Consider the following 19,873-nt stretch of genomic DNA (forward strand, 5'->3'; position numbering starts at 1 on the left):
GTTGGAGAGGGCGTCCACCTAGGCGGCTGGCTGGTGCCTGCCTCCCGGGGAGAGCCCCGCGGGCCCCCATCCCTGCCGCAGACGCTGCACGGCTGACCAGTCAGGTGCTCGTGTGTGCTGACGTGCTCCCTGCTTTTGCCCGGGGTCCTGAGGCAGGTGAGGCTGCCCGCGAGCCCTTTCAGAGTGGATTCTCTGGCTGCACAGTTACCCTGTCCGTCCTACTTCAGCATCTCTCTCCCTGTCCTGGAACACAGCGGGGACTCTCCTTTATTCTGGGGGGACCTCTTCCGGGTTCACAGTTGGGCCCCTGCTCCAGCTGACACTGTTTCTGTGCCTCCCCACGGGGCCCCTCCTCACCCCACGAGTCTCAGCCCTCTCGGCCCAGCGAAGCCTGACATCCTTTTTACAAACGAGTATGTCTGAGGCTTAGCGTGACCCCCAAAGTAAAAGGAAAACATGTTAAAAAAAAGAGTGGCGTTTCCACTTCGTCTGGGATGTGCGTTCTGTTGGTGTTCAAAGCCAGCTGCGGTGGGGCGTCTGACTCCAGGGCAGGTCCCAGGGTTGGGGTGCCCAGTGTGGGATACAGACCCCTGTCTCCTCGGAGAGAAGCGCTGTGCTTGTGAGGTCCCCCGGCGGTGGGCCTCTGGGCCGGGGATGGGGTTTGGGTGAGCCAGCGTCTCTGCCTCTTTCGTCCTTTGTGGTGGAGGAGCAGTTGAGCTGGTTTTCAGAGGGAGCTGCCCCGAATGCAGCTGTAGGTTTGGTGTGTCCCGTGGGAGAGCGTGAGCTCAGGGTCTTCCCACACCACCCTCCTGAGCCACCTCCATCTCTTTTCTGACTGTTGGTCTTTCGATAGCTCTTTATATTCTGGATACAAGTCCTATGTCAGAAATTGACTTGCAAATACAGTTGACCCTTGAACAACACGGAGGTCAGAGACACCGACCCCCTGCACAGTTGGAGCTCTGAATGTAGCTTTACAGTTGGTCCTCTGTACCCACCTTCCCGCATCTTTGGATTCAACCGTGGGCAGCATAGTACTGTCGTGCGTATTTACTGAAAAACCCTGCATGTGAGTGGACCTGTGCAGGTCAGAGTTTCTGTATCAGTCAAAGGTAAACTGTATTTTCTACCATCCTGTGGCTTGTCTTTGGAATTTTCATTAATAGTGTTTTTCAAAAAGCAGGCGTTTTTAATTCTGATGAAGTCTAGGGTACAAATGTTTCCTTTTATGGGTTCTGCTTTTGATCTTGTGTCTGAGAACACTTGGATGGTCTTAGACAAAGTCATAGAGATTTTCTCTTTTGTTTTGTCCTGTAAGTCTTACAGGGTTTTTTTTTTTTGTTGTTGTTTTATAATTATGGTTTACAAAATTCATTCTGAGCTAATGTTTATATTAGAGGTGAAGAATGGGTTGAGGGTTTTTTTTAAGCCTCTCAGAGGGATTCACTTTTTTCCAGCATCGTTTGTTGAATAGACTCCCTTTCATCACTGAAATGTCCTTGCATCTTTGTCACAATCAGTTGGCTGTACTTGTCCCAGTCTGTTCCTGGGTGTTGTTTTTCACTGATCTGAGTGCCCATCCTTTCACCAATACTGTACTTTTTGATTATTATAGGTTTATAGTAGGTCTTGGAATCACATCGTGTAAGTCTTCCAACTTTGTTCTTCTTTTTCAGAATTATTTTGACTATTGTAGTTTCTTTGTCTTCCTATATAAATTTTAGAATCATCTTGTTGATATCTAAAACAAAAATCCTACTGGGATTTTGAGTGAGTGAAAGTCGCTAAGTTGTGTCCATCTCTTTGCGACCCCATGGACCGTAGCCCATCAGGCTTTTCTGTGCATGGAGTTCTCCGGGCCAGAATACTGGAGTGGGCAGCTGTTCCCTTCTCCAGGAGATCTCCCCGACCCAGGGACTGAACCCACGTCTCCTGCACTGCAGGTGGATTCTTGACCACCTTAGCCCCAGGGAAGCTTGATTTTGATTGGGATAAATCTAAAGATTGATTTAGGGAGAGTTAACATCCTAATGATACTGAATCTTCTAATCCATGAACACAGCCTATCTATCTATTTACTTCAGTTTCTTTGCTTTCTTTCGTCAGTGTCTGCAGTCGTCAGCATATTGTATTCATATAGCATGTTTGTTAGATTTATACCAAAGTACTTTATAGTTTTCGATGTTACTGTAAACAATTTTGATTTCCAGCTGTTTATTGCTAGTTTATAAAATACAATTGATTTTTAAAATATTGAACTTATGTCCTGGGAGTTGTCCAAGCCCAGTTATTACTACTAGGATATTTTTTTTGTAAGTTCTTTGGGATTTTCTCTATAGACAATTGTGTCTTCTGCAAACAGGAACAGTTTTATTTATTCTTTTCCAGTTTATATGCTCTTTATTTCATAATTTTCTTGCCTTATAGCACTACTGGCTAGAACTTCAGTTAATTGAGTGGTGAGAATTGACCTCCTTGTCTTACTCCTGATCTTAGGAGGAAAACTTAGGTATATTATTTGTAGGTTGTTTTTTTTTTGTGATGCCTTTTTTTAGGTTAAGAAGATTCTCTTTTATCCCCTAGTAGTTGAGAGTTTTTATTGTAAGTTTATGTTGAATTTTATCCAATTTTTATTTTTTTTGCCTCCACTGAGATGGTCATGTAGTTTTTCTTCTTTCTTCTGTCAGTAGGTTGAATTATATTAACTTAAAAACCTTAAACCAGCTTTACATTTCTGGGAAAAGCCCCATTTAGTTGATGACTATTGGGAAGATCCTCTGGAGAAGGAAATCGGAACCCACTGCAGTATTCTACCTGGGAAATCCCATGGACGGAGGAGCCTGGCGGGCCACAGCCCACGGGGCCGCAAAGGGTTGGACATGGACACAACTTAGCGGCCGAAGAACAAAAATTAACAGATTATTCTTTTTATATATTGCTGAGTTGCTGATGTTTTATTCAGAATTTTGTTCACCAGAGACTTTGGTTTGTGTTTTTCTTTTTTTGCAGTATCTTTGATTTGGTCATCAAGGTCACACTGCCCTCATGAGATATGGTACCTCATCTTCAGCTTTCTGGAAGATGTTGTATACAATTAGAATCATTTCTTTTTTCCTTAAATTTTCAGTAGCATTTACCAGTGAAGCTATTTGGTCTCGAATTCTCTTCATTGGGAGGTTTTAAGCTCCCAGTCTCTTTAAAAGTCCAGTCTCTTTCATAGTCACAGTGCTGCTCGGGTTACATTTTTCCTTCTTGAGTGAGCTTGACTAGATTATGTCTTTGAAGAAATTTCTTCCTTTCACCTGTGTTGGCAAGTTGATAGTCACAAAATTGTTCACGACCATTTCCTGTTATTTGCATCTGTGTCATGTCAAAGTAATGTCACCTCGTTCCTGACAGCAGTCCTTCGTGTCTTACCGCTTTTTTTCTCAGTCTGACTAGAGGTTTATCAATTTATTAATCATTCCAAAGAACCAGCTTATGGTTCTGTGGACTTTCCTGTACTGGTTTCCTGTTGATCTTGTTCTTCATTTCCATCCACTGCTTGCTTTGAGTTTAATGCGTTCTTCTTTTTCCAGCTTCTAAAGGCGGAAGCTTACTTGAAACATGTTTTTCTTTTTCAAATATAAACATTTAATGCTATAAATGGTGCTGGAGAAGACTCTGAGAGTCCTGTGGACGGCAGGGAGATCAAAACAGTCAATCCTAAAGGAAACTAATCCTGAATGTTCATTGGAAGGACTGATGTTGAAGCTGAAACTCTGATACTTTGGCCGCCTGATGCGAAGATCCGATTCATTAGAAAAGATCCTGATGCCGGGAGAGATTGCAGGCAGGAGGAGAAGGGGACGAGAGGATGAGGTGGTTGATGGCATCACCGACTGTTTGGACATGAGTTTGAGCAGGCCCCGGGAGATGGTGAGGGACAGGGAGGCCTGGCGTGCTGCAGTCCGTGGGGGCGCAGAGGGTCGGCCACGACCGGGTGGTGGACCAGCAGCGCTGTGACCCCTGAGGGTGCTGTAGCCGCACCTCCCAGGTTTTCAGATTCTACTTCAATTTTCAGTTTAAATATTTTCTCATTTTTCCTTTGACCCAGGTACCATTTTAACTTGATTTTCACATATGTGGAGATTTTCCAGACGTCCTGCTGATCTTGACTTCTGGTCCCTTTCTGGTCAGAGGACATGCTTTATATGCCCCAAGCCAGTGCTGTGAGAGGAGCGAGGATGCACACAGACAGCAGCGGCGCCCGGGGCCGTGTCTCTGAGCGGGGCTCCCCTCACTCTGCGTTTCGGTCCCTCTTGCTGTTCAGAGCCTCCAGGGAGCTGCGCTTCGTGTGTTGTAAGCTTGTTCGTTGCTGTTCACGGTAGAGAGGGCTGTGCCGCACTCACTGCATCTTGACCGGCACCAGAGATGTTACTGACGCTCTTGGTGGGAGCTCATTTCTCAGGGACCCAGAGTCAGAGAGCGGCCGTGGCCGTGTCCTTTAGTTCTCAACGCTCCCTTGGCACTGCTGTCTGTCTGGGGAGTGCTGGTGCTTCTGCAGAGCAGGCTCAGTCCTATAGACTCTCTCGGCCACGCCTCAGCCTTCTCTCCTCCCCTTCCCAGTGCAGCTCTCTTGCCTGGTGGCTTCTGTATTGCTTCGTCCAGTCGGTATTTCTTTGTCCTCATCGTGATTTCTCGGCACGTGTGGTTCTTCTCTTCTTGGACTGTTTGTTCTGCTTGGCCTTTGAGGTCGTCCCTCTGGGCTCCCGCTTGCCTCCATGGCCTCTGCTTCTCACCCTCCTCATCGCTTCCTCTCAAGGCCCAGCCTCCAGACCTTAGAGCCCCTCAGACATCAGCCTTCCTCTACACCGGGTCCCTGCGTGAGCTCGTCCATCCCCAGAATCTGCAGCTCCACCCATTCCCTAGGGCTCCCCAGGTGCGTCCACCTGCCAACGCAGGAGACATAAGAGACACCGGTTGGCTCGATCCCCCAGTCGGGAAGACCCCCTGGAAGAGGATATGTCAACCCACCCAGTGTTCTTGCCTGGAGAATCCATGGACAGAGGAGCCTGGCGGGTTACGGTCCATGGGGTCACAAAGCGTCGGACATGACTGAGCAGCCTAGCATGTGCACACCCATCCGCTGATTCTCAGTTTCAGCTCCAGCTCAGGTGACGGTAAACTCTGCCCTAAGGCATCCTCATGTAGGTGCCTTAAGGATGCCTTGTGTGGTAGGCATCTCAGACTCCTGCCATGTCCAAAGTCAAATTCCCGATTTCCTCCCTGTGCGAAACCTGTTCCTCCCGTAGTCTTCATCTTAGTGAGTGCATACGTCATCCTTCTGGCTTTTGGGGTAAAAACCTTGGCATCGCACTTTATTCCTCATCTTGCCTCACACTCCGTCGTACCCATCTTTCTTAAATACATCCAGAATGTGAGCACCTCCCTCCTCCTTGGTAGTTACCAGCTTAGTGCCGGCTGCCATCATCCTTCACATCTTTCTCCCCCCTGCTTCTCCTCTTGCCCTCGTGGTCTGTACTTTACATCAGCCCAGTGGTCCTTTTTATAACTCAAGTCAGATAACATTCATTCCCCAATTCAGACCCTTAGTGGCTTCTCTCAGCTCTCAGTACAGCAGCGCCTGAAAGCCCCATCTGAGACCTTCAGCTCCCTTCCCCTTGCCCACCGTGTCCCCCACACTGGCTTCTGGGGTGCTCTTGGATCACAGCTGGCAGTTTTTGCCTCAGGACCTTTGCACTTGCTGTTCCTTTAGCTTGGAATGATTTCCCAGATAATCCCATGCCTCATTCTCTCACTGAATTCAGTTCTCTGCTCAGCTGTCACTGTTATAAGGAGGCCCTGTTCAGAATAACGCCAAGCCTCTGTGCCCCTTATACACCGTGTTGCTTCTACCAGGTTTTCTCTTTCCTTATTGTGCTAATCCCACCTGGCGTGATATGTTTGATCAGGTGCTTGCTGACAGTCTTTCTCGGTAGAGTGCAAGCTCTAGCGGGGGTAGGAACCATATCAGAGTGATTTGGATCCACGATGCTCAGTAGGGTTTGTGTTATACAACAGGCGGCTCAGATAAGTGCTTTTGAATGTGTACATTTTAATCTCTGTCCTGGGGATGGGCTCCTTGGAGCCATCCAGACTTTCTTCCTGCAGTCATGGTCCAGGGGGAGGATGGCCCCTTGCTCCCCATCCTCAAGTTCCCAGGCCAGGGTAGCTGGGCCACTCACCTGGAGGCCCCTAAGTGAGCAACTCGATCAGCCATCACAGTGGACATGAGCCTGCCCTCATCTCCTGGTTCCAGATGCCAGGGCCGAGGAAGCAGTTACCAGTTGCCCCGCTCTTGAGGTGCAGAGAGGTCAGTGGTACAGCCTACGTCCCGGAAGTCATCTGGATGCCTGTTTCTCCATCACTCTGGGTCCCAGCAGGCAAGGGAGGAGACTGGAGCCTTGGTTCCGTCTCTCTCCTTCTCTTCGCTCTCCGCCATCTCTTGTCAGAGCTAATTCGAGGAAGGCCCCAAGGCTGGTGACAGCGGGCGGCTGCCGGCCAGGGCCAGGCGGTGGCTGCCTTCCTCTGAGCGCCAGGTCGACGCAGCTGCTCAGAAGCTGAGGCAGGCGCGCCACTGGCGGAGTGGCAGCTCCGGAGCGTGGCCTCGGGCTGAGCGGCTCCCGGGGTCTCTCTCGCTGGACACCCACGTGCATCCTTGGTACCGAGTCTGCTGAGTGTGTGATGCTTTGCATTCTGCAAGGAGATTTCACGTATCTTTCACTTGTCTCCACACCCACTGGTTTTGCGCCTTAATTTTTACTCAGAGGAAACGCCACTCTTTCCACTGTATGGATGTGAGAGCTTTGACAGATGCATGCAGTGTGTGCCCACCTCCACAGTCAGAGTAGGACCTCAGCCCCAGGGCCCCCGTGCCTCTTGGGGTCAGCCCTTCTCCACCTCTGGCTGCCGAGAGCCGCAGATTGGTTTTGTCTTTGTGCTTTTGCCTTTTCTAAGACGTTGCGTGAATGGGAGCTCCTGCAGCACGCATCTTCTGGGTCTGGCCTCTCACTGAGCTCAGCGCGTTTGAGGATTACTCACGTTACTGTGTGTATCACTTGCTCCTTTTTCTTGCCGAGTGTGAGTCCCTGGGATGGACATGTGACTGTACCTCTCCAGTTGATGTGTAGCTTGTTTCTACGCTTGAGTGATTATGACTGGACGTTCTAAAAACACGAACATGTGTTTTTTGTACAAACAGAAGCTTTTGTTTCCCTTGGGTAAATCCTTGGAGTAGAAACGCTAGGCTGTGTGGTAGATGTATATTTAACTTTCTGGGAAGCGGCCAGGCTGTTTCCTAAGGTGGGAGCACGGTCTCGCATCCCCCCGGCAGTGTGCACGAGGGCTCTGGTTCCTCCACCTCCCTGCCGGCTCTTGGTATAGTCAGCCTTCGACTTTAGTCTTGCTCATAGGGGTACACTGGGATCATCGTGGTTTTAGTTTTTGTTTTCCTAATGACGTTGAGCGTCATCTCGTGTATATTTGCCATTCCTATATTGTCTTTTGTGAAGTGTTTAAATCCTTCACCCATTCAAGAAATTGGGTTATTTTCATATTATTGTGTTTTGTGGGTCCCTTATATTTCTTGGATAAAAGTTCTTTATCAGGTATGTGGTTTGTAACTATTTTCTCCCAGTCTGTATCTTGTATGGGTTATTCTCTTATTAGATTCTTTTGAAGAGCAAAAGTTCTCAAGTTGGATGAAGCCCAGCCTCTCAGTTTGCTCTTCTATGAATCAGGCTATTGATGTCGTATCTTAGAAAACTTTTGTGATCACAGTGATTTTTCTGCTGTGTTTTCTTTCAAAACTTGTATAGTTTTAGGTTTGATATTTAGGTTTATTATCTATTGAGTTAATTCTGAACAAAATATAAGGTATGGATTGAAGACTTTTTTCCTGCATGTGGGTCTGCAGCTGTTCCCTACCGTTTATTGTGAAGACTCTTTTTGCTTATGTCATTGTTTTTGCACCTTGTCGAAGGTCAGGTGACATGTTTTGTGTGGATTCATTTCTGGGCTCTCCACCCTGTCCTTTAGACCTGTGTGATTATCCTCTTACCAATACCACATGGTCTTGGCTAGTATATTTTTAGTCAAGTCTGAAAATCGGCTGGTGGCCACACCCACCTTCTCAGCACGTGTGTTTTTTTAATTGCCCTCACTGCACAGACAGGGACACCGACCGCAAGCGTGCTTAGCGTCTCCCTCACAGCCTCTTGCATCTGCTTTGTTAGATGCTTAGCACATCCTCCAACTCCGTGCCTCCTCGTCGGCCTAGCCCGATGCTCGCCGTGTGCTCTGGACTTTGGTTTGGGTTTAAGTCTCGGCCCTGGTTTTAACCTCCGTATGCCTCAGCTTCCCTACCTGTCAATGAGCGTCCTGATGGTACTTGCCAAATAGACTGTGGTGAACGTGAAACAGTATAGACTGTAGTGAACGTGAAACGGTATAGACGGTGGTGAACGTGAAAGGGGACCGTTTGTTGGGTCAGACCCTGTGGAATTGCTGCATTGGAGCGTTTCTGATGGACACACGTGACTGCTTCGCCTCACTCAGCCTCAAGTCCAGCCTCGCGGCACTAGATGGGCAGCAGGTGTCTGCTGCAGAGGTGGTCACCGTGGTGTCATAGTCGTCGTCATTCCCGTCGCTGCGCCTGTGCTCTCACTGTTATCATCGAGGGCGGTGGCCCCCGCAGCTGAAGCTTCGTCTTCCACGTGTCCTCAGTCAGGCAGCCAAAGTCCACCAAATGTGACAAGCTTCTTAGGAGTCTGCAGACTGTGAGAGGGCCTCTGGGGGCAGGAGTGCCCAGGTGGTGTGGACAGGTGTGCCCAGGTGGTGTGGACAGGTGTGCCCAGGTGGTGTGCACAGGTGTGCCCAGGTGGTGTGCACAGGTGTGGACAGGTGCCCAGGTGGTGTGCACAGGTGTGCTCAGGTGGTGTGCACAGGTGTGCCCAGTGCAAGAGGAGAAGCTTGCTGGGAAGTGGGGGCAAGTGGATCGGCTGGACGTCCGGGTGGGACCTGGGAGGTGGACTTTATAGAATGGGAGTTTGGGAAGAACCTTCCAGGTGTGGGTTGCGGCTTGTTCAAAGGCCCGGAAAGGGGAGCAGATGAATTCAGGGGAGCCTGCGGTTCGACTGTGGGGTGAAGCCAGTGGCGGCCTGGAGTGGCTCATCATCGCCCCTGTCCTCTGCCTCGCAGGTGGCCAGACTCGCCTGCGGAGCCCGTGAGCAGACCGCCCCCGCCTCCGCCATGTCTGCGAGGACCATCGTCATCGACCACGGCTCTGCCTTTCTGAAGGCTGGCTTGTCGGGCTGGAATGAGCCGCAGCTGGTCTTGCCTAGTGTCGTGAACTACATCCCCTGCCGGGAGAACCCGGGCCCCAGCTACGCTCGGCGGCGCGTGAGTCTCGGCATCGACATTGGCCGACCCGACACCTTCAGCTACCCCGTGCAGCGGGGCCGTGTCATCAACTGGGAGGGTGTGGAGCACATCTGGTCGTTCATCCTGGAGAAGCACCGGATGGAGCACGGAGAATTCCCTGTGATCGTCACAGAGAGTCCCCTCAAGGGGCCCGTGGATCGCCAGAAGACCCTGGAGGTAAGGTCTTCTCTGGGCTGCCCCTCCAGGGAGCGGGCCTGACACTGTGCTCAGACCCGCGTGGGCATGGGAGCTCCGCCATCTGAAGCATTCGCGCTGTGAATACCGACTGTGCCCCACGTGTGTGCCCAGCACTCGTGTTAGGCGAGGGGGCCTCACGGAGAGGCCCCCTGGGGCAGGAGGCAGCAGGCCAGCACTCGGTGAACAGGCTGCTGTGCGGAGGGGCTCCGGGCACTCATGGGCTCCCTAAATGTTCACAGAGTACCTTCTGGTCTTCAAAGAGCTTATGTGCTGGAGGAATGCTTGATGGTGAGCAACTTAACAAAAATTGCAGGGAGTAATCAATTCTAAAACCAAAATGCAATGGGGTGAAACTGACTGAGGGTAAGAAGGGGAGCCCCTTGGAAGATGGTGATTAGGGAGGCCTTCTCTGGGAGGCTGGAGCCCAGCAAACTAGGGAGGGTGGTAACAGGGAGCCAGGGGCTGGATCTCTTAGGTCTGGTAGGCTGTGGGATGTGGTTGGATTTTACTCTAAATCAAAGGTTGGCAAGCTACAGCCAGTTGGTCAAGTGTGGCTTACCATCTGTCTTTACAAATAAAGATTTATTGAAACGTACCCATGCCCACTCATTTACACATCACCTACGGCTGCTGTTACCCTGCAGCCCAGAACTGAGTAGTTGGAAAGAGACCGTGGCTCGTGAAGCCTGAAGAGTACTTACCATTGTGGGTCTGCTAGATAAAATACACGGTAGATTGGAATTTCCCATCACAGCAAATAATGTTTCAGTGTATCAAATACTGTATAGGATATACAGTGAAGTGAAGTGAAGTCGCTCACTTATGTCCAAGTCTTTGCGACCCCTACCAGGCTCCTCCATCCATGGGATTCTCCAGGCAAGAGTACTGGAGTGGGCTGCCATTTCCTTCCCCAGAGGGTCTTCCTGACCCAGGGATCGAACCCCGTCTCCTATGTTGCAGGCAGACGCTCTACCGTCTGTGCCACCAGGCAAGTCCTAGGATACAGTGAAACATTATTTGTTGTCCGTCTAAAGTTCAGATTTAATTGGGTATCTTGTATTTTTATTTGCTACATCTGACACCCTGAACCATTTATAGAAAATGTTTGCCAGCCTCTGCTCTGAGTGAATATGGAGCTCCTGGAGAGCTTTAAGTGGGGCGAGGGGTTCGCATTTGATTTTTATTTGAAAAAGAGGACCTTGGCTTCTGTATGGGGAGTGGATGGTAAAGGGCAATATTCTGAACGTAGGAATGGACGGAGCTCCCTCCCACTGAGGGGAGAAGGTGGGCCTGCGGGCCTGCAAAGGCGGCTAGGTGGCCAGAGGCTCCCGGGGGCTACAGAGCTGGGCCGTTGGAGCCTTTCTGCATCTGTGGTGTCAGAGCCCTGGGGACGCAGCCTGGGCTGGGCGGTTGGGGAGGAGGGGGTGGGGTGCTCTGTAAAGACTGTGGGGGTGACAGGCAGGGGAAAAATCAGCCGGGGGACTTGCCAAGCTCTAAAGATCAGAATTCCAGCTTTGTCTTGGTGTTTGGAAAGTGTTTGTCTTAAAAAACGGGCTTCACGTGTCAGGAGGCAAGTGTGTCTCCCCCGCCCCACCCCCTGCCTTCCCTTCCTGCTGCCCCGCCTTTCAGGAGGCAGTGGTCTGTGTGCAGCGTGGCTTTCTTCCCCTGTCACTTCTGTCTTATAAAAAAATGGTTCAGGGGCTTCCCTGCTGGCTCAGTGGTGAAGAATCCACCTGCCAATGCAGGAGACCCAGGCTCGATCTCTGGTCCAGGAAGGCCCCACGTGTCGCGGAGCAGCCAAGCCCGTGACCCGCAGCTCCTGAGCCTCTGCTCTGGAGCCCGGGAGCCGCACCCACGGAGCCCGAGCCCCCGAGCAGAGAGGCCGCCACAGTGAGAGGCACCGTGCAGCTGGCGTGCAGCCCAATCACTGCAGCCAGAGGCAAGCCTGTGGCAGAGACCAGCACGGCCAGAAGCTCAAGAAGTGGGAAACAGCTGAAACAGCTCTGGCTGCAGCTCCTGCCCCGGACCCGCCCCGCTTGCGCCTCGCTGCTCACACAGCCAGGCGTCTCAGCGCCTGCGCGCGCACGCTGAGGCTCTCCCCGCCCCTCCGCCAGAACGGTCTTCTGAAAGGCCATCGTCAAGCAGCTCCCGAGGGCCAGCCTGGCTCTTTCTGACCCTCCAGGACCCTTCCCGAGTCTCCCCAGGGTGAGCACTCTGCCGGCACGGCCCAGGGGGACGTGCTGAGCGTCTTTCTGCTCCCCCCTGCAGATCATGTTCGAGTTGCTGGATGTGCCGTCTGTGCTTCTGGCCGACCAGCTGGAGATGTCGCTGTACTCGTCCGGCCTGCTGACGGGCGTGGTGGTGGACTCAGGCTGTGGCCTGACCCGCGTGCAGCCCTTCCACCTGGGCCGCCCGCTGCGGCCCGGGACGAAGACGCTGGAGTTCGCGGGCCAGGACCTCTCGGCCTACCTCTTCAGGAGCCTCTTCAAGGAAGATCACGATCGCCACAACCTGTTCCAGCTGGACACGGTGACCAGCATCCAGATGCGCAAGTGCTACGTGCCACAGAGCCTGGGGGAGGAGCTGGGCTTCTCTCAGGGCCTGCCGAGCGGCGCCGACGAAAGCAACAGCTACCACCTGCCGGACGGCACCACGGTGGAGCTGACCTCCATGCAGCGGCTGGCCCCCGAGATGTTCTTCAGCCCCCAGGTGTTCGACCTGCAGGGGCCCAGCCTCTCCCAGGCCACCATGGAGTCCATCGAGGCCTGCGAGGCCAGCCTGCGCCCACTGCTCACCTCCCACGTGGTGCCCTGTGGGGGCAACACCCTCTACCCTGGCTTCACCACGCGTCTCTCCCAGCTGCTCGAGAGCCATTTCTCCCCCACCAAGGCTTCCGTGTTTGCGGGCTCCAACAGGCATTTTAGCGTCTGGCTGGGCGCGTCCGTGGTGGCTCACCTGTCGACATACAAGTCCGAGTGGCTAACAAAGGAGGAGTATGATGAGAGCTTCAGGATGTAGCCAGCTGGCCTGCTCCTGTGGCCCAGCTCCCCTCAGAAGGCCGCGGGGGGCTCATCCCGGCGACAGGCTGGGCCGGGGTGGGGTTAGCTGGCTTTGGAATTCAAAGGTCATGGGAGACTGTTTTAGGCTCTAGGGTTTTATCTTGTTTTAAGCCTGGGATTCACCCCGAGGGAGGACAGGGTAACCCTTTGGGGGGGCTAGTCTGTCACCGGGATGGAGCGGCCAGCTGCCATCTCCACGCTTAACAGTTGCTTGTTTTTTCCTGGCATTTCTCTTGGGTGGTCCCATTCTTTTGATTGAGTAGGTTTTAACGGGGGCAAGGGAGAATTATTTTTGAGTAGGGGATAGGGTGGGTGGGGATGGGAGAGTTGAAGTCTGTAGACCTCCCCCCTCCTTCCAGGTGAGTGGGGCTTGGTGCAGGAAGCCTGGCGCACCCTTCCTGCCCTGGGGCCCCTGGCCGAGGTCTTGTTTTCCTTATGCAAATAAATAACTTGTTTGGAAGTGCTGCCTTCTGTGTTCATGGATGGGGCAGGGTGGGCAGTCCCTTTGGGGAGATGCAGGGAGTGTGAGCACGTGAGTGCCAGGGTGGGGCCTGGGCCGCCTACGGGGGCTTCAGGGACCTGTGAGTGGTGGCTCCCCCGGAGCCCAGTGGGGGAGGGCGTGGTGCGCCCTTCTCTGACGGCCGCGCCCTCCCCGCTCCTTGCGGATGTCCGGTGCTCCGCGGAGTGGTGTCCCTGTTAGTCTAATGTCTGTTCAGTCAACACTGGGGAGCCTGCCACGTGCCTGGTATTCTGCTGGGCACTGTGGGCTTCACGGTGAGAAGACGCGTGAGGTTTCTGGTTCCAGGAGGTTGGCGTCTCCTGCAGGGGCACGTGACAGGTACAGGCAGGCCTGGGGTGCTGAGGGCTTGCTTCCAGCTCGCTCTGAGAAAGCGAATGTCGCAGTACAGCCCTCTGAATGTTTCAGTTTCTCACTGCGTATAAAAGGCCTCCCCTGGTGGCTCAGATGGTAAAGAATCTACCGGCAATAGAGGAGACCCGAGTTCAATCCCTGGGTCGCGAAGGTTCCCTGGAGAAGGTCTTGGCAACCCACTCCAGCATTCTTGCCTGGAGAACCCCGTGGACGGAGGAGCCTGGTGGCTGCAGCCTGTGAGGCTGCATAGAGTCGGACGCGGCTGAGCCGCTCAGCGGCAGCAACAGTGCGTGCACAAGTCGTGTTCACCCTGCAGGCTGCTCAGGGCAGGGTCATTACATCCACAGTTTAAAAATGCTTTATTGCTGGGACTTCCCTAGTGGTCCAGTGGTTAGAGTCCACCTTACAATGCAGGGGATGTGGGTTCGATCCCTGGTCAGGAAAGTAAGATCCCACGTTCCTCGGGGCTGCTAAGCCCACACGCCATGGCTAGAGAGCCCACGTGGCACGCCTCCTGAGCCTACACGCTGCCACAGAGATCTGCCCGACACAGGAAGGTGCCACGTGCCACAGCTGAGAACTGACACAGCGAAAAAACACGCTTTGTTGCTAAAACGTGGTCTTACCTGAGCCCTCACCAGACTGTGCTAGTAACATCAGAGATCACTGGCCACACACCACCATTACAGATATGACGATAAAATGATGAAAAAGCCTGAAAGGCTGTGAGAATCGCCAGGCTGTGGCCGCAAGTGAGCGAACACTGTTGGGAAAATGGCCCCCCTAGACTTGCTCAAGGCAGGGTTGCCACAAACCTTCAGTTTGTTTAAAAAAAAAGCAGTTATTTGTGAAGCATTCTGAAGTGAAGCGCAGGAAAATGAGGGGTATCTGTCGGGAAGTCTATTTCAGGGGCTGATGAATGAGGCGAATTAAATATTGTGAGGTCACGTGATCTGGAGTGTGGCAGGATGCCTGTTTTCAATGGGGTGGACGGAGCTGGAGGTTTCTGGGGACTGTGGGTGACTGTGCCCCCTCCCTCAGCATGCTGTGAGGTCACCCTACCAGGCATCCTTGTAGCTAGGGCTGCGTGACCACACATAGGTTCTGGCCAGTCCGGTGTGTGCCTGGTCCTTAAAATTGCTCTTTGAGCCCTCGGGATGCCGTGGCTCTGATAGGGGAGGGGAAGAGCTGCAGGGGGACAGAGGCTAAATGAGTGACGAGAGTCTCCATGCCAAGCCCACCAACCCGCACGGCACTGGGGCACGAGGAATCCGCTCTGTTTAGCCACCGAGATCTGGGGATGGTTACAGCAGCTTTTTGCTTACTCCAGTAATACAGAGAAAGGAGTCCTAGCTTACTGTTTATTTAAGATTGAAGGCAGGAGGAGAAGGGGATGACAGAGGACGAGATGGTTGGATGGCATCACCAACTCAATGGACACGAGCTTGAGCAAACTCTGGGAGATAGTGAAGGACAGGGAAGCCTGGCGTGCTGCAGTCCGTGGGGCTGCAAAGAGTTGGACATGACTGAGCGCCTGAAAAGCAGCAACAAAAAGCAATATTCCCCCTTGTAAACAGGAGAAGTGGGGTTCAAGTCAGGCCTGGCTCTTAGCCACTCTGTTGTATGGCTGCTTCTGGAGGGAGACTGGTTCTCTAATGCTTTGTTCCCATCTGCCTCTTAACATTAGGGAACCAAAGGCATAGTGGGTGGAGGACTGACAGCCAGGGAACCTGATGTTCCAGGAATTTGTTCTTCAGTCGCTCAGTCGTGTTCAACTCTTGGTGACCCCACGGACTGCAGCGCATCAGGCTTCTCTGTCCTTCACTATCTCCAGGAGCTTGCTCAAACTCATGTCCATTGAGTCGGTGATGCCATCCAACCATCTCATCCTCTGTCATCCCCTTCTCCTCCCGCCTTCAATCTTTCCCAGCATCAGGGTCTTTTCCAGTGAGTTCAGTGAATTAGGCTGCCAAAGTATTGGAGCTTCAGCTTCAGCATTAGTCCTTCCAGTGGGTATTCAGGGTTGATTTCCTTTAGGATTGACTGGTTCGGTCTCTTTGCTGTCCACGGGACTCTTCAAGAGTTCCAGGAACAGGAGGAGGAATTTGGAGACCAGAGTCAAACTCACCTCATCTTCAACACATGGACTGTATTCTCTCATCCGCATCCTTAGCCCTGAACCTTAGCCATCAGTGGCTCCCAGAGGCAGCAGTGGGGCCTCAAATGCCCCATGGACTTGGAGTCAGACTTGGGCAGGAGGCTGGCCCTGCTCGTAATGAAGCTGTCCTGGGTTTCTGCATCTTCTCTGAGTCAACCAGGTGAACAGTGGGAGTAAAAGGTCCTCCTCTCCAAGGTTTGGGGTTGAGGATGAACCAAAACAAAGGGTGAGAAGTCACATTGAAAACGAGAAAGTGCATTGAAATATATTACCTTTGTAAGTGGACATTTCTCTCTTATTAATCAGGAGTATTAATAGCAACAGCAGCCACTATGGCTTGTCAGGCATTGTGGTGAGTGCTTTACAAAGGGAATTGCATTTAATCCTTGCATACACACTGTGAATGAAATAAGTGATATTTGACCCCACTGAACTTCAGAGATTCTAAGCACCTGCTCGAGTTCACAGACATGCTCAAGCTAGTAATGAATTGCCAGTTAGGAATGGATGCAGCATTCCTGAAGGAAAACTAGACTAAAAATGGCTAAAACATATTGGGATTTTTTTGGGGGGTCTCAGCAAGTAGGCAGTCCAGTGGAACAGTGGCATATCTATATAGTCAAGGACTCTTCCACTTAGAGTCTGTTGCCTTATAATCACAAAATGGCTGCAGCAGCTCCTGGTATCACACCCACAGTTCCTACAGGAAAAGGTAGGTTGAAAAGAGAGTGCCATTTATCTCTATAGGAAAGTGTCCTCCAGCCGATGGCACCAACTTCAGCACGTGCCCCTCGGCAGAAGAGGGATTTGAAGCTGTGTCGGTCCATACTAGGGTCCACGTCGTTACCCACAGTTTCAGACTACTTTCCCAATTTTCTGGGCTTTGTTGGATCCCTTGACCTGAGAGATGAAGGTGTGTGATTTTTCCAGGCTTGAGTGAAAGCTGCTTTTGAATTGAAATCAAGGTGTTGACATAGCAAGCAATAATCTTTGTACTCCAAACCGGTTTATTTGTGTACTCTTGGCAGAAGGGGGAAGACACAGAAATGAGTATGAGAGAAAAGAGGTTGCTAGAGAAGAGCTGGGCAAGGGGTATTTTTTATTCCTTGTGTAGCTCTGGGCAGCTGTCATCAGAACTCTTTTTCTCACTTTATTCTGAATGTAACATTTAACCTTTCTGTTCAAGCATCAAATCTGGCTGCCTGGTGTATAATTACGAACTTTTCTTTGCTTTCTCTCCCCTCCCCCCACCCCGAAAGCTTTTAAAATTCCCTTGCTGGGTACCATCTCTCTCCTCCGACTCTCCAATTAAATTAAAAATAGCACCTCCGTGGGGCTGTGCAGGGCCATCAACCTAACGTGGAACTGCTGGCAGGCCAGGCCTGAAAGGGCAGCGAATGGTGCCCAGGAGATGCCTGCCGGCTTGGGCATGGTCTGGCAGCTGCTCAGAGCTGGGGGAAGCTTATCCTTCACGAGGGATCTGGGGCTGCCTGCCAGGGCAGCCAGGTGCAGGGAAGTGGGAGGCAGGGTCTTGGCAACTGGGGAAGGGGCTGGGTGGGGCTGGCAGAGGGGACAAAGGGAAGAGCCCCCGGGGGGGCTGTTCACAGCTGTGAGGGTTCGGTCGTGCCAGTTTGTATTGCCAACTTCTGTTGGGGCTTGGCACCCTTGTACTTGGGTTTGGGTGGGATTTGGATGCCCAAGTTTCCTGAGATAACCCCGATAGAAGCTTCAGGTTCTGTTGATACAGAAAGCAGTGTTAACACTGAGTACCCTCCTGCTGGCTCAGATGGTGAAGAATCTGCCTACAGTGCAGGAGACCCGAGTTCAGTCCTTGGGTGGGGAAGATCCCCTGGAGAAGGGAAATGGCAACCCACTCCAGCATTCTTGCCTGGAGAATCCCATGCACAGAGGAGCCTGGCAGGCTACAGTCCATAGGGTTGCAAAGAGTCAGACAGGACGGAAGTGACTTAGCACGTATGCACACGCCTTCTGGCCCGAGAAGAGACGTCCAGTGTGCCTCCCACCTCTAGGTCCCCTTTCCCTAGAGAGGTAGATGGTGGAACGGACAAGGGGTCAGACTCTGACGCCCAGCTGTCTGGATTAACAGTGTTGCTGTGTTGGCTTTCTAGCTCTGTTGCCTTGAAGGAAGTTACTTAACCTCCTGTGCCTCAGTTTTCCCATCTGAAAAATTGACCCAATAAAGACATCTACCTCAGCGTGGTGTTGCTGATTACCAGATGGTTTTGATGAGTTAACATATGTAAAACACTTGGAAAAGTGCCAGACACAAAAAGTTAGCTATTCCTGTATCTGTATTCACCAGCCCGTATTGAACAAGTCCTTAGGCAGAAAGACCCTGGCTTTCCTGTTCATTTCCACTTGGTCGCATGCAGGTAAGAGATGCAAAACAAAAAAAAAATGCTACTTTACTTTCCAGGGAAAGGCATTAAAGGGCAACTGAGTGCTGGGCCAGACTCACAGTCCATACACAAAGGTGTCACAGGGACGGAGAGAAGCTGGTTATGGGCAGTGACAGGAAGTGGCGCTTGAGATGACTTTGACCAGAGGAGTAGGAGTTAGCACAAGCTCGCTCCCCTGTTTGGAGTGCCTGTCCCTGCTACCAATAGCATAGCTGCTTTTGACCTAGGGAAGAAGCTGGCATAAAACTCAACTTTCAAAAAATGGAGATCATGGCATCCGGTCCCATCACTTCACGGCAATAGATGGAGAAAATGTGGAAACAGTGTCAGATTTCTTGAGCTCCACGATCCATGTGGATGGTGACTGCAGCCATGAAATTAAAAGATGCTTGCTCCTTGGAAGAAAAGCTGTGACAGACCTGTATTAAAAACCAGTGACATCACTTTGCTGACAAGGTCCATCTAGTCCAAGCTATGGTTTTTCCAGTAGTCATGTGTGGATGTGAGAGTTGGACCATAAAGAAGGCTGAGCGCTGAAGAATTGATACCTTCGAACTGTGGTGTTGGAGAAGACTCTTGAGAATCCCCTGGACTGCAAGGAGATCAAACCAGTCAATCCTTAAGAAAATCCACCCTGAATATTCACTGGAAAGACTGATGCTGAAGCTGAAACTCCAATACTTTGGTCACCTGATGAGAAGAACTGACTCATTGGAAAAGACCCTGATGCTGGGAAAGAATGAAGGCAGGAGGAGAAGGGGATGACAGGATGAGATGGTTGGATGGCATCACCAACTCAATGGACATGAGCTTGAGCAAGCTCTGGGAGATGGTGAAGGACAGGGAGGCCTGCTGTGCTGCGGTTTATGGGGTCACAAAGAGTTGGACATGACTTAGCAACTGAACAGTGAACAGCACCAATAAAGTGTGGGATTAAACAGATGGGACACTTAGAATGGCTGGAGAATGAGCACACTAGGGAGTGGGCGAAATGAAGGCGGAGGTTGGTAGGGCCAGCTCTTGAAGGACGTTGAGTGTCACACCAAGGAGCAAAGACTTCATCCTGAAGGTGATGGGGAGGCCTGCCCGAATTGGAAGCAGAGTCATGACATCTGAAGAGCTGGAGCTCTGGGCAGAGCCTGGAGAATGGCCCAGAGGGACCTGAGCAGAGCAGTACTACAGGTGATGGAAATGTACATTCCACTAGACTCTAGGATAAGCTGTTTTTGTTTGTCCAGGATGCTTTAGAGTGGGAATTTGGTACTGACAGTATCTGGGCTTGTGGGTTTAGGGGACCAGAAAGCATCTTCCTGTCGTCTGGCTGAGGTCTCAGTTCAGTTGCTCAGGCGTGTCCAACTCTTTGCGACCCCATGAATCACAGCACGCCAGGCCTCCCTGTCCTTCACCATCTCCCGGAGGTCACTCAGACTCACGTCCATCGAGTCCGTGATGCCATCCAGCCATCTCATCCTCTGTCATCCCCTTCTCCTCCTGCCCCTAATCCCTCCCAGCATCAGAGTCTTTTCCAGTGAGTCAACTCTTCGCATGAGGTGGCCAAAGTACTGGAGCTTCAGCCTCAGCATCATTCCTTCCAAAGAAATCCCAGGGCTGATCTCCTTCAGAATGGACTGGTTGGATCTCCTTGCAGTCCAAGGGACTCTCAAGAGTCTTCTCCAACACCACAGTTCAAAAGCATCAATTCTTC

The 19,873-nt window shown here is 51.8% G+C and overlaps 1 protein-coding gene across 1 annotated transcript; it reads left to right on the forward strand.

Annotated features, from left to right (window-relative positions):
• The first annotated feature begins 9,291 nt into the window (after window positions 1-9,291).
• ACTL8 (actin like 8) lies at window positions 9,292-13,146 on the forward strand. Its single transcript, XM_040229408.1, has 2 exons — window positions 9,292-9,639; window positions 11,929-13,146. The coding sequence occupies exons 1-2, from the start codon at window positions 9,292-9,294 to the stop codon at window positions 12,676-12,678; spliced, it is 1,098 nt and encodes a 365-aa protein (XP_040085342.1). The 3' UTR covers window positions 12,679-13,146.
• The last annotated feature ends 6,727 nt before the right edge of the window (window positions 13,147-19,873 follow it).

The sequence above is a fragment of the Oryx dammah genome, unplaced genomic scaffold (assembly GCF_014754425.2).
Source record: "Oryx dammah isolate SB20612 unplaced genomic scaffold, SCBI_Odam_1.1 HiC_scaffold_27, whole genome shotgun sequence".
NCBI lineage: Eukaryota > Metazoa > Chordata > Mammalia > Artiodactyla > Bovidae > Oryx > Oryx dammah.

Excerpts from the sequence above, each read along its gene's own strand:
- ACTL8 (XM_040229408.1), top strand. The coding sequence starts at position 9,292 with ATGTCTGCGAGGACCATCGTCATCGACCACGGCTCTGCCTTTCTGAAG. Across the intron at positions 9,640-11,928 it reads ATCGCCAGAAGACCCTGGAG|ATCATGTTCGAGTTGCTGGA; the intron begins GTAAGGTCTTCT and ends TCCCCCCTGCAG.